Source organism: Canis lupus, chromosome 24, assembly GCF_048164855.1.
Source record: "Canis lupus baileyi chromosome 24, mCanLup2.hap1, whole genome shotgun sequence".
Taxonomy (NCBI): Eukaryota; Metazoa; Chordata; class Mammalia; order Carnivora; family Canidae; genus Canis; species Canis lupus.
The window spans coordinates 39,518,718-39,532,387 of NC_132861.1; the positions used below are offsets into that span (position 1 = coordinate 39,518,718).

The following is a 13,670-nucleotide window of genomic DNA, read 5'->3' on the forward strand; positions in this document are numbered from 1 at the left end:
TTTTTGTCTACAATAAATGAAATAAAAACACTGCCCTATACAATCCACTATTAGCAGTGAGTACAACAGCAAAAAATTATTGTACAATTTATACATACTAAAATATTTTCTCTCTCTAGAGATAACGTAGAACAAAACCTAAATGTTATGACTTCATTTGGGAAATCTCAAAATACAATAGGGGAAAACCAAATCAGGGAGTGTATAAAGCCCAAAATAAAGGTTCCTGGTCATAAGGCTAGAAGATTAGTAAGTGCAAGTGGTAGAATAAAGCATGCTCAAATGTATGCTTGGGTCTTTGTATATTTATCAAACCTTTAAATTAAACAAGACTAGCTAAAGAAGTGTCTTAAGCAGAGCAAGATAACTGGGAACTGTGTCATTTCTTTTACCATTTTTGTTACCCAACTTATACAATGCGCAAAGTGCTAAGCAACACTACAAAAACACATTTACATCAACACTGAAGACCTGGGGAAATGAAATCCAACAATTTTATTTTTATGAGCTGTATTTTCTAAATTTTTGTTTTATTTTTTCCTGTTTCCATACAGTATTGAAAACAAAACGCGGCACATTCACATTTTCCCGAGGAACTGTAAAGATGATCTCTACAGGGATAAACGCTGTAAAGCCTGAAGCTCAATCAATTGATGTTGAAAACTCTCAAAGGGAGTAAAGGCTTGATCTGAATGGTCTAGAACATGTACTGTAATTTAATAGAAGAGATGGTCGTCTTAATATTTAATGATTTAAAAGAACTTCTCAGTCCATGCGAAGAGTACAGTCCAAGGATAAATCAAATTTCTGAACGCATTTTATGCTACATATGTGTATACTTTGCGATCCTCAGGTGTTCGTGCCAAATATTCTCTTTCAATAAGTCCTTCAATACGTTTCTTAATAACAACTGGACTTGGTAAGAATCGAGCCTTCAACTGCTGAGTTACCTAAAAGAGAAAGTAAAAAAAAAAAACTAATTCCTACCAGAAAAATTTAAAAATGTGTAACATTTCCATTTAAACACATCCAAATTCCTATCTCTGAATACAACTGACATGTCATTTTTCATTTTAAAATTCAGATCAAACTTTAGTAATTTGATTACCAAAGTAAAAAATTTAACCTAAAATTAAAAACGGTTTTATTCGAAAATGTTAACATATGGATTAGAACATTAGAAGGTGAACACAGAAATGGGTTAGTAGTGGAGTTAGTTGGAATGTATTAGCATGAAATGAATAGCACACCATGGTTTAACCATTTTGGTGCTATCATCTATAACTTCTGGGTTATTCTCCCAATTCATAGATTTGGGAAGCAGACTGGACTCCTAAATTCAAATCCTAGCTCTCCCACTTACGGGGTACTGGGATGCTGGGACCCTGCAAAAAGTAACTGAAGGTCATGAAGTCGTTGCACATGCTAAAGAGTTAACAGTGCCACCTGGTCCACTGTAATTGCTACCGTTGTCATTCTTTTCTCCAGCTGCTGTTGGGATTCCAGGTACTGTGACATTGGTAATAATAACAAAATAGCTACAGTAGCAGCTGAAGTCTCACTGTGCTCTACCAATCAATCACTGTATATATTAACTTATTTAATGCTCTTACCCCTGGAGCAAAGTAGGCTGTGTATCCTTTTACAAATGAGGAAAATAGATAGGAAGACTGACAGACACTAGAAGAACCAATTGTTAGAGATGAGACTCTAAACCTTTCTGCCCCCAATGTTCACGCTTTCCCTAATGACCTACCCTGCCTTTCTTACAGAGCACTCATCCATCCACAAGCCAGCTTTCTTTCCTTTTATTCCAGTTGGAGAGTTCATTTCCCAAGGCCATAAGGGATGACAATTCTCTGAAGTCCGAACTTCAGTACTTCCGTCTCCAACTAAAATCTATCTCCTTTATCACTCCAGTATCAACAAACTTGTTCTCAACCCCAGTGAGATCCCTCATTCTCTGATCCTTTCTTCTAAAGCTACTAACAACTTCTTTGACCTCACCTCCTTGACAGGGTCTTGCCTGCTTGCAAGATCCCTTCAGCTATACTGTCAACAGCACACTCCAACTCTTGTATTCCTTTGGTTCTTTCCCATTAAACACCCACTCCACAGTTACTACATCATTCAGAATCTACTAGTCGGGTCGTTGCGGAGTAAGGTCATTGTTTTTACAACTGTGGGGTAGATCGGGAGCCTAAAAGATGCAGCCTACAGGCCAAACACAGCCCTGCTGCCTATTTTTGTAAATCCTTACTGGAACACAGCCACACTCATTTGTTATCAGTGGCTGCTTTCGCACAACTGGCCATTAGGAAAAAAGGCTGCCACTTCTCTGGTAGACACTGATAACACATACTTAATGTGTTCATGTTCAGCCAGTTTCTGAGCACCATCACTTCACATCCAGTTTCAGCTTGCAATTCCTCAAACTCCCACCACCTTCCACATACACATTTATTCACACTTGTATCCACCCTTGGTCAGCACATTCCCTGCACCCTGCCCTGGGTTCTCCAGAGGCATGGTCAGCAATCTCTCTCTCAACACATCCACCACACACCTGTGTTCCCTACACAGTCCTCTCATCTTTCCTTCCCTAGACTTGGAATCATCAACTGTCCTGCAAGCCCATTTTCTTTCAAGTATTCCTGTTTTATTCTTAGGATATAAACATGCTAAGTATCTTCCCATCAGAACAACAAAATCCAGGACACCTCAACTGAACACTGAGTCCTCTTTTATTGCTCTCTGCCCCTTCCCACAAGCTAGCATCTCAAGGGATGAGGCCCTTACTTGGTGCTTTCAGCTCCATGTCCTTCTCGAAGCACTACCATTGATGTCACACTACCAGAAATGTCACTCTACCAGAGGAGTGAAAATTGCTGGGGAAAATGAAATGAGTTGCCTAATTACCGACATGTCATGATTTCTGAAATTACTGACCAATCACTCATGTAATTCTCTTCCTCTTCCATGTGATATAAAGTTAGCTTGTACAAAAAGCAGCACAATGCCTCCCCCTCTATTTAGCGTTTAAGCCAGAAACCTACACATCCTTGACTCCCCTCATTTCTCATGGCCAGTCAAGAAGTCCTGTCAATTCTATTTCCCATTCATCTTCACTCAGCTCTCTATTCTCTACCAATACTTTCTTCTGCCCTAATTATTTCTTACCTATTTCCATGGTTTGTCAGTGGGGCTTTCCCTCCTTAGTTTTGGAATTTATAATATGTAAGCACTCAACAAATGGTAACAATTATTTTTAGCAATAAAGGTAGCTTAACACAAAAGTATTAAGTAGCAGTGAAAAATTTTTATTGTGTGATAATATTCTATGATTTTTATTACAAATATATTAGTTTTTAAAGTGTGCATTTAGTGTGTTTAATAATCAAGTAAGTGCCATACTTTTAATGATAAATGTTACCTGACTCTGGCTTCCTAATTTTAAAATTGTATTTTTAACAACTTGAATACAGTACTTTGCTAAATTTGTACTGTTTATATTATTGTTTTTCTTATATTAATCTAGTGTTGAAGCGCTCTCACCTCTGCTACTAACACGTTGTGCTGCATCTTCTTTCTGGATTTCATTATCCGCACGATAGCAGCTTCGATCTCATGTTTTCTGTCGTCATCTACTTTCTGCCTCGTTTCTTTCCTTTCTGGGTCAGATTCACCTTGTTTGGCAGCAACTGAAAGAAAAAGACACCATGTAATTACTATGTAATGAAAAATGCAGTTTTATAAACAAAGATTATAATTTGGTAGTATCTACGTAGAAAAACCAATTGCAACCTGAGTATACACACTAATTCAAGTATACATTCAAAAGATTTAATTCAAACATTTTAACAAATATTTAAATAACAATCACTGAAATAGAAATCTTGCAATTTTAACTTTTACTTTTTATTGAATATTATTAAATATTAGGAATTAATTTTATAGAGCTAATAAAAACAATTTTATTTTTATAAAATATAATGATTCCTCTCCTAGAAGAAAAGTGGTAGTTGGATATATTTAGTAGAAAAATTATCGATAATTTTCATTGAAGGCCAACTAGTATTTTACCAACATGATGAGAAGATATTGTAAGAGGAGGAAAGAGTTATGTGTTGCCAAGATGCAGTTTCCTCAAGAAATAGAAGTATCACTGGATGTCAGTTAACGGAACTCCATAACAAGTAATTTATTTGTACCTCTCACAGATTACCTAACAATTTCCTATATCATTAACTTTTATGTCACAATCTCATTATCACTAATGCATACTCTATTCCAATCTTCTGGTGAAGATAAGTCTTACTCTTTTATTCCCTACTGTCTTCAATGCAATTGCTCAGGGATTAAATATAGAAGCCCTTTTCTCTTACAACTCTGCTCTAATTGAAGTAACAGAGAAAGAAGAGTGGCAACTCATTTTTTCATTTATTTGGTCATCAAGGGGAGATAGATATGAAGTTTCTTCAGGCAGAAATCGAAAAACTACAGAGGCACATAAGACATTGCTGACCTAGGCATGGCAATGCTCTGTATAATTTACAGGATCATTCTGGTGTGTATATCCATTCAGCTGTGTCTAATTAGAGCCCCGTAGTTAAGAATTTGACATTCAGTAGTTTTCCCCAAGTTAAAAAGACAACCAACACCTTAACAAAAAGAGTAATATTAGATATTAAGATGACTAAGAAAAAATGCTTTTCTTCAAAAAAGTCAATGTTTATATATATATATAACAGAAGTATTAGTTTATTTTTTATTTTATTTTATTTTTTATTTTTTTTTTTACAGAGGTACTAGTTTAAAATAAATAGAAACTAAAAAGACATAAAAATCAATGTAACGGGGGGATGCTGGAGTGGCTCAGTGGTCGAGCATCTGCTTGCGGCTTGCAGCATGATCTTGGGGTCCTGGGATAGAGTCCCACATCAGGCTTCTTGCAGGGAGCCTGCTTTTCCCTCTGCCTAGGTCTCTGCCTCTCTCTCTGTATCTCTCATGAATAAATAAAAAAAACCTTAAAAAAGAAAAAAAGTCAATGTAACAGGGAATCCCTGATTGAATCCTGGATCTAAAAAGTAAGATATGAAAGGCATTTTTAAAAGATTTCATTTATTTATTTAAAGATTTTATTTATTTATTCATGAGAGATAGAGAGGCAGAGACATAGGCAGAGGGAGAAGTAGGATCCTCACAGGGAGCCTGATGCAGGACTCGATCCTGGAATCCCAGGATCATACCCTGAGCCAAAGATAGATGCTCAACCACTGAGCCACCTGGGCATCCCTTGATTTATTTATTTTAAAGAGAAAGTGTGAGCAAGTGGCGGGTATGGGGAAGGGGCAGAGGGAGGAGATGGGGGGGGAGGAAGGGGAGTGGAGAAAGAGGGAGGGGGAGAGAAAGAGGGAGAGATCGAGTCAGATGCTTTACCAACTGAGCTGCCCAGGCACCCCTGAAAGGCATTTCTGAAACAACTATGGACAAATAAACATGCATAGAGTTATTATTTTTCTTGAGTGTGATATGGCATTAAAATTATTTTGGAAAATAACTTAGTCTAAGGAAATAAATATATGCTGATGTATTTGAGGTGGGGAGAAATGTGATGTTTGCTAATGGAATCTGGAATTACAAAGAGATACTTATTTAGGGTAAAGCAGGGTGAGGTCTGGTAATTCAGATATATGTATATCACCACACATCTTCCACTAAATCCAGGATACAAATAATTAAAAAAAAATTTTTTTTTTAAGATTTTATTTATTCATGACAGAGAGTGAGAGAGAGAGAGGGGCAGAGTCGGAAAAAGCAGGCTCCATGCAGGGAGCCCGATGTGGGACTCGATCCTGGGTCTCCAGGATCACACCCCGGGCTAAAGACGGCGCTAAACCGCTGGGCCACTGGGGCTGCCCACAAATAAGTCTTGAAATGTAAAACCTGTATCTGCCCCAAACTATAAAGTCTATGTCTTGAACTGGGGAAAACAAGGTTATTTTATTACATGACTCTCTAGTATAGTTTTACTTTATTTTCAATTTACATCTGTGTCCAAACATGGGGCCATTTTGGTGACGAAAGACTATGATAAGGTCTGCAACTATAGGGCAAACTAAGCAATGCTGCAGAAGAGAGATACCACTCTGCTCCAGAAGGCATACAAATCCAATCAGAGTCAAAAAGGTCAAAGTTTTTACAAAATGCTTCTGAATGAGTGTAATCTGGCAATCAATTACATATTTGACATAATTTTTGAAGACTTTATCTTTTTATTAATGTATAATGTACATACAATTTTTTAAAATCAAAAGAAGCCATTTTAAAAACTTATTTTGAAGTACTGTTTTACTACATAGACTACATACATAGCTGCAATGGATGAAGGCAGCCCTGGGAAGCATATCTAACACTAAATTTGAAATCAGGGAGCAAACTCTGTTAGAATTTTAAACATTAGCAAAGGTAAAGTGCCTTTTCCCCCCTTAAATACATAGAAAACACACATCTTACATGATATTAAATATATAATAAATAGGATGTTCATTATTAACTAAAAATAAAAACATACTAAAAATTGTTTATAATAGGATCATTTCTGTTTTTAAATTAGAGAGATAATACAGGTTTTAAGGTTTTGAAACTTCAACAATTATCTATCAAAACATAAATAAGCTGCTTCTAAGAATCACACTAGATAATCCCCAACTTTGAAAACTCTGTAAACAGTTTTAAAAATAGATGTTTTTTATTAGTTAACTCAGCCAGTTAAGAACAATTATTTTTTAAGTACTAATATATTAAGAAAACTATATTTCCTTGTTGAAAATCATATGGAAAGAAGTACCTTGTTCATACTACCAATTACTTTTGAAAATGCTTACTATACTTGGATTCAACTGTATTTTGACAGAAACACATATGCATAAAAACTACTTTCTTAAGCCTATGTGTCATGCAGCGCCAGAAAAGCATTACTTTTCTAAAAGACAGAAATCGAACAGATGATAAGTTCTTTAAAGGAAAAAGTATCATGTTTGTAAGAGGAAAATATAATTCTAGATACCTGTTTGAATCTTGACTCTGTGTAGTTTGGATGTGAACTGATCATTAACTGTGAATATGTGGCCATTTTCTATTTCCTTGGACTTGGGTTCTTTTGTAAGAACCCGCTGTGTTGGTTTACCACAGGCGAGGGACTGCAGGGCTCTAACAAGTTCTCTTTCAGGGATATCTGTTTCTTGTTGAATTTCCTGAAATTTCATCAGATTGACATAATTAGACTTTTTGAAAGGTTATAGATTAGTTAAATTAGTAAGTAAAATTGACCAAGCAGTAGTAGTCAGAGGTAATTCCATTAAAGAGATCATTCACAATAAAGAGTTTATGACAAAGAATCAGGACACGTGGCTAAAAAATCTCACTTATTTGAAGAATCTAGAGAAAAAGGTGATTCAAATCATAAGATACTAAAACAATACGTACTTTGTTTCAGGAAATACAAGGCCTGGTCTAAAAATGTCACATCCAGCAGAGATGATTACTGACGTGCTTTAATATTTAGGTAAAAATAAAGTGTTAACCAACTTACGACGGCTAATTTTAAAAATACTCTACACTCTTCCTTCCAAGTTGATTCTGCTCAGCAACTTCCTTCATAGAAAGCAGCAAACTGAGCCTGGGCTAAGGCCTTCTACTATAAAATCAAAATTTATAATCTAAGTTGACCATATTTACTGTCTGTATGACCACATTAAAAAAAATACCTGGTAATTAATTCTAAATATGAAAAATAGTAAGAAATCTGTTTTGAGGTGCAAGTGATAATTTTTGCAACATACTATGTATGAACAAAGTGTAATAGTGGGAAAAAACCAGCATGGGAAAGAATGAATGTGTAGTTTTTTAGTTCATTATACTCCTCTTAGATCCAGGGGACAGACAGTAAGAGAACTGTACACATATAGGACTTAGTTCCTACACTTGGTAGGTGAGGAGACCAAGTTTTCCCATTAGGATATACAGCTCTAATTTACTGTAGAGAGTTATTTCTTTCTCAAAAGCAGTTCAGGAAGAATGGACATGAAGATGGAGACACTGAGTATGTAACTCACCTGCAGTCACTCTCTCTTTTACAAGTCTGAACAACAGCTCAGGTTGCTCTAAAGGACTGTCAGGTGAGGGAGGATTGAGAGAAATGTCAATTTAGTGATGATGAGGCCTCAAATGATCTATGTCTACCTATGTTAGCCACTTCAAATGCTATAAATGTTAATTCCAGCAAATTAAATAGGTGCTGTTATCAGAATGTTGATTATAATTATTATGTACATGCTAAAAGTGACTTATTTACATATTCTATTATTTTTTATTCTATTGTTTAATCATACTCAAAGAAATAGAAATACCTTCTCAGATGATATTTTACAATTACAGAGCATTCCCAGAAGGGACTATTGCAATTCAGTGTGCATCCATCATGACATTTCCTATACATCTATATACACACACACAGGAAGACAAACACACATGTATGGACGTGAACATGCCCATTTATAATGGCATAAATGTTAAACATCAATGGGATACACGTGATTTTTTCCCATTTGGGCATTTCTACACTTTCATATTCTTTTGCTTTTATTGCCCTTTTGGTAGAAGTCTTCTAAATTTGTTAGAATGATTCCTAGGAAGATTATGGTTCTTACTAAAATATCACTTTCCTCATGTCATTTTCTTATTAACTCTGATTTATAGAAAAGTTAATTCTTCAACTGAACTCTTTTCAGAGAAATGTTCTCAGTTGATAATCATAATTGACAATCACATTGTCTACAAATTTTGTCACCTCCGGGTATTTTATAAAACTCCTTTTTTCTTTTCTTCGTGTGTTAGGACCTGTAGAACAATGCTGAGTAACAATAATAAAAGCAGGTATCTAAAACTTATTCCTAACTTTAATGGGAAGGGGTCTAATATTTTACCACTAACTACTGCTTGCTTAGATCTCTCATTAGATATATCCTTATGATATTAAAGGCATCTCATTCTATTCTTAGGTGGCTAAGAGTCCCCCACGTCTAGAAAGTATGAAATGGAGATGGACTTCTACAAATGTTTTTTGTACATCTGTAGAAATCATTGATTTTCTCCTTGAAATGTCTGGCAATACAGCAAGTACTCAGTTAACTTAATCATTATTATAATAAAACCTTAACTATACTAACAAATCCCCCCCCCTTTTTTACAAATTCCTTTTTTATATTCTAGGAATAAATCCTATTTGTACACAATGAATCATTCTTTCAATACACTGAACATGACTTGCTAGTATTTTATTTAAGATTTGTACATTTAAAGTTGAATAGCCTATAGCGCTGTTTGTGCATTTTCTTTGTTCACTTTTAGTAATAAGGTTATGCTAGCCTCAGATATTTCCCAAGAGCAGTATGTGTATTCTGTTTCTGAGTTTAAAGTTCTTTGTGAAGCTTTCAATTTTAATATGCTAATAATGAAATCTTCTGCATCTTCTTTTTTATTGTCTGGTCATTCAGTACATTTGAGGGACTTCTGTGATTGTGAAATATTTCACCTTGTACTTTCAACCATTTTCCTTTATATGATGTGAAATTGTATCATTAGTGATTATTACAAATTCTTAATGAAGTATCAATTGTCACTGTAGTTTGTTTTCTATTTATATTCTACTGCCTGACATTAATTTCACTATTATCCATAATTAGTTTTTACATTTCATACTCATTCTTAGAAAAATTTAAAACATGTATTACAGAACATTCAGAAAAATATGTACTAATACTCCTATCTCTTTCAAAAACCAAATGCTAGTTACTGTAATTCAAGGTATAGACTACTGCTTTATGCATTTCCTGATTTCAGTTGTTTTAAATCATAATACAACTTCTATTCATTAAAGAAATACAGAAAAAGAGAAAAAAGTCTCAGCAGCTTGACTACTGTGGATTAAATGTGACACTATGAATAAATGCCAAGTTTTACAGGCAGCTTCCAAGAAGGCCTGTAATGATCCTGATATGTTTTAACCCTGTGCAATCTCCTCCCTGTATCAGGGCTGACTTGGGTGATCAAGAAAATCAGAAAGCAACAATATGTCACTTCAGGTTCTGCCTGGGTCTCTTGGATGGCTTAGGGAGTAGAGTTAGCCACCAGGATGCAAGGTGAGTCATGTCCTTGGTAAGACCCATGTGGAGAGAAGCTAAGTCCTCTTTATCAACAGCTGAAATGAATTTGCCAGCCTTGTGGAAGGAAGAGTATACTAATAGCTTGGAAGTGTATTTTCCAGCCCCAGACAAACATTAGATGCCTGATGCCCCACCTGACATCTTCACAACCTCACGAGAAACTCTGAGCCAAAAATACACTACCAAGCCCCTCCTAAATTTTTAACCCACAGAAACCAGGAAAGATAATGGTCAGGAGTTGTTTTAAACCACTAAGTTTTAAGATGTACTACTAAAAAAGTATTAAATACTTTTATAACTATCTTCTCTAATTTGTGGAAATTTGTCAAAGAGCCGGCTAATAATAACTTATGCAGCACACTTTAATGAAACATACAGTAAGAGTACAAACTTTAAGTGCCTTCTCACAATGCCTCCTGTTCAAGATGCAAGCACCCAGAAGGCTTTGGGAGCCACAGGAATGGCATTCTACATATGCCATTTATGCTCAGGCATCTGGGTTTGTGACGTGGCTAAACTGTGAAACATTAGAGGAATTTTCTGCTTAATTTTACCTTCTACTTAATGATGCTCATCGGCATCAGTGATCCCAAGCCAGTTTGGGAAAGGGAAGAGTAAGTCTGAACCACTAAAATTACTAGTAATTCTAATAATGCCTTTAGAAAATGAGTTTATATTCTTGTTTCTCTCATTATTTTCCCCAACTCTTTACAAACTAGGACTCTGAAAACCAATATTAGCATTACCAGTTTATTTTGCTTAAAATATATGACCCAGGGCAGCTGCAGATTAAAACATCCAAGCTGTTAGAGATAATCTAACTCCACCTCTGAAGAGGCTTATGACTTGAGTAAGGTACTCAATACTTGCGCTTAATCAATATCCTTGGTACTAAATCACATGTAACTTGTGCTTGACATTTAAGGTTACTCCCTAGGTAAGACACATCCAGAAATATGTAAGAACAAAACCTCTGGACTTTGCCACTGACCTAAAATATTTGGGTTTCAAAACACTTCCTTGAGGTCTACCACATAAAAATGATCATCTCTTATGTATATCTATTACATAAATGGAAGTATGGAGGTAGGCATTAAAATAGGCCTACAATTTAATTTTGCTCTAAATTTCAGACTCTAACATGTCTACGTTCATCCAAATTTGCAAATTGGCTTTCAATTAAGTATAAATAGGGCAGTAATTTTACAGCTTTTCCAAATATTTATTCTTCATTTTAAATTTAAACTTAAGGTTCACATGATCTTTATTTCAACATACTCATTAAAGGTATGGGAAAAGACCAACTGAATTTAATGTAATCAAGTTACTTAATGGAGGAAAAAACAAAAAAAAGATGGGTATAAAAAAGAAATTTACATTATCAAGGTAATGTAAAAATAGCCTAGGGATAGACACAGAAATCAATGAAACAGATCAGAGTGCAGAAACAGACCCACACATATATAGTCAACTAATTTTTTCATAGAGATGCCAAGGTAATTCAAAGGAAAAACAACGCTTTCGGCAAATAACTGAATATCTGTGTGTGAACAACTGAATATCTGTGTGTAAAGAGAAACAATTCTTTATTTTTATATGTATTTTCAAGGTATCTCTACTCTCAACATGGGGCTCGAACTCTCAATTCTGAGATCCAGCTGTATGTTCTGACTGAGCCAGCCGGCCACACCAAGGGGGGGAAGAATTCTTAATCCTTAATCTTAACTATATAAAAAAAAATTAACTTGAAACTGATCATAGACCTAAATGACAAAGTTAAAACTAAAGTCACTCAGAAAAAAATACAGAAGAAAATCTTTGCAACCTCAGGATAGTCAATATTTCTTAGCTAGGATATCAAAAGTGTGAACTACAAAAGGAAAGAAGTGGCAACTGGACTTTTTCATATTAAAAACTCTGCTCTTCAAAAAGTATCATTTAAAGAAAATGAAAATGCGACAGACTGAAAATATTCTCAGTACGTAGATTTGACAAAGGATTTGTATCCAAATTTATAAACACCTTTTGTAACAACCCAATAAAAACAGGAACAGACACTTCATCAAACAAGACATGGAAGTAGCACAGGAATACACAAAGGATGCTCAACTTCTTTATAATCATCAATGAAAGGCAAATTAAGTCCACGAGATACAATTACAAACCAAGTTAAACAGTTAAAATTGAAAGACTATTAAATTTTGTAGAGGATGTAGGGCAACTGGAACCCTCCTATACTGCTAGCAGGAATGTAAAATAGCACCACAACATTTTGGGACACAGTTTGGGTCTCCTAAAAAGTTCAACATCTCTCTCTATTCCTAACAGTCTAAATCTGGGAAAAACCCAAAAGTCTATCAACAGGTAAAGAAAAGTAAAGAAAATGTAGTAAATTCGTATATTAGAATATCACTCAACAATAAAAAAAGGAATGAACACGCTAACATAGGTGAATCTCAAAAATATGTGATGTGAGAGAAACTGGACAACAGTAACACACATTCTATTATTCCATTTATATGAAATTCTAGGAAGGCAAAAGTAATCTACAAGATAAAGCAGACCGCCAGCAGTCTGAGGACAGGGGGAGGGAACTGATTGCAAAGAAATATAAAAATGTAAGGGGTATATATTCTGTATCTTGATTGTGATGGCACGTACACAGGTAAGACATCTGTTAAAACTCATCAAATTACACACTTAGATGGGATATGTTTTGTCATCTGAAACTTACACTTCAATAAAGTTGATTTTTAGCAAACTAAATGAAATGGGACCCAGTAAGTGTATGATGTTCATAAAATTCCATAGCCCAGTTTTATGCTGTTTTCTTTAATGGTACTCAAACGTTACTTAATAGTAACAATAATACTCAATTACTTTAAAGGTTACTCAAATAAGAAAGATTCCAGTAACAGAAACAATACAGATGCTTAAAATGTACATAACCAACCCATACCTCAAACGTGTATTTTTCTCTATTATTAAAGAGCATTAATATGGTCATCTGGAAAGTGGAGACCTGCAATATGTGCTTCCGTGTATTAGAGCCAGTCACTTGTGCCCCTCCAACACCAACTTCGGATCCATCTTCCTGTTTTGTTTTTTTAAAAAATATAAACAAGATATAATTATCTCCTGATAACTCTAACCGTACATTTCAAACACAAACACTGTAATATCCAACTCTCCCCTTAGCAAAACTACATAACTTATTCCTACATAAAAAGGAAATGTTACTTCAAAAAATGGGTAAATGTGGGTAAATGCATAGGTATGTGCTGACACATACTAAGTCTTCAAGTACTGTCCTTTTTTTCCCCATCATGAACATTTTAATGTATCTGAGCAAGTAATGAGTTAACAAATCCTTAAAATTATAGCTAAAATCATTTTAATATGACACAATGGGATCATAATGGACTTAAAAGACAACACTGCCAT

At 35.0% G+C, this 13,670-nt stretch overlaps 1 protein-coding gene across 5 annotated transcripts in view; it reads right to left on the reverse strand.

The window, feature by feature from the left end:
• Positions 1-476: 476 nt before the first annotated feature.
• CUL3 (cullin 3) overlaps positions 477-13,670 on the reverse strand; it is an 87,749-nt gene continuing 74,555 nt past the window's right edge. For all 5 annotated transcript variants that reach the window (XM_072796430.1, XM_072796432.1, XM_072796429.1 and 2 more), the window contains 4 exons: positions 13,186-13,320; positions 7,070-7,256; positions 3,556-3,701; positions 477-950 (listed from right to left, as the gene is read on the reverse strand). In XM_072796430.1, coding sequence (XP_072652531.1) covers positions 819-950; positions 3,556-3,701; positions 7,070-7,256; positions 13,186-13,320 — 600 coding nt within the window. In that variant the 3' untranslated portion in view covers positions 477-818. The remainder of the gene's footprint in view (positions 951-3,555; positions 3,702-7,069; positions 7,257-13,185; positions 13,321-13,670) is intronic.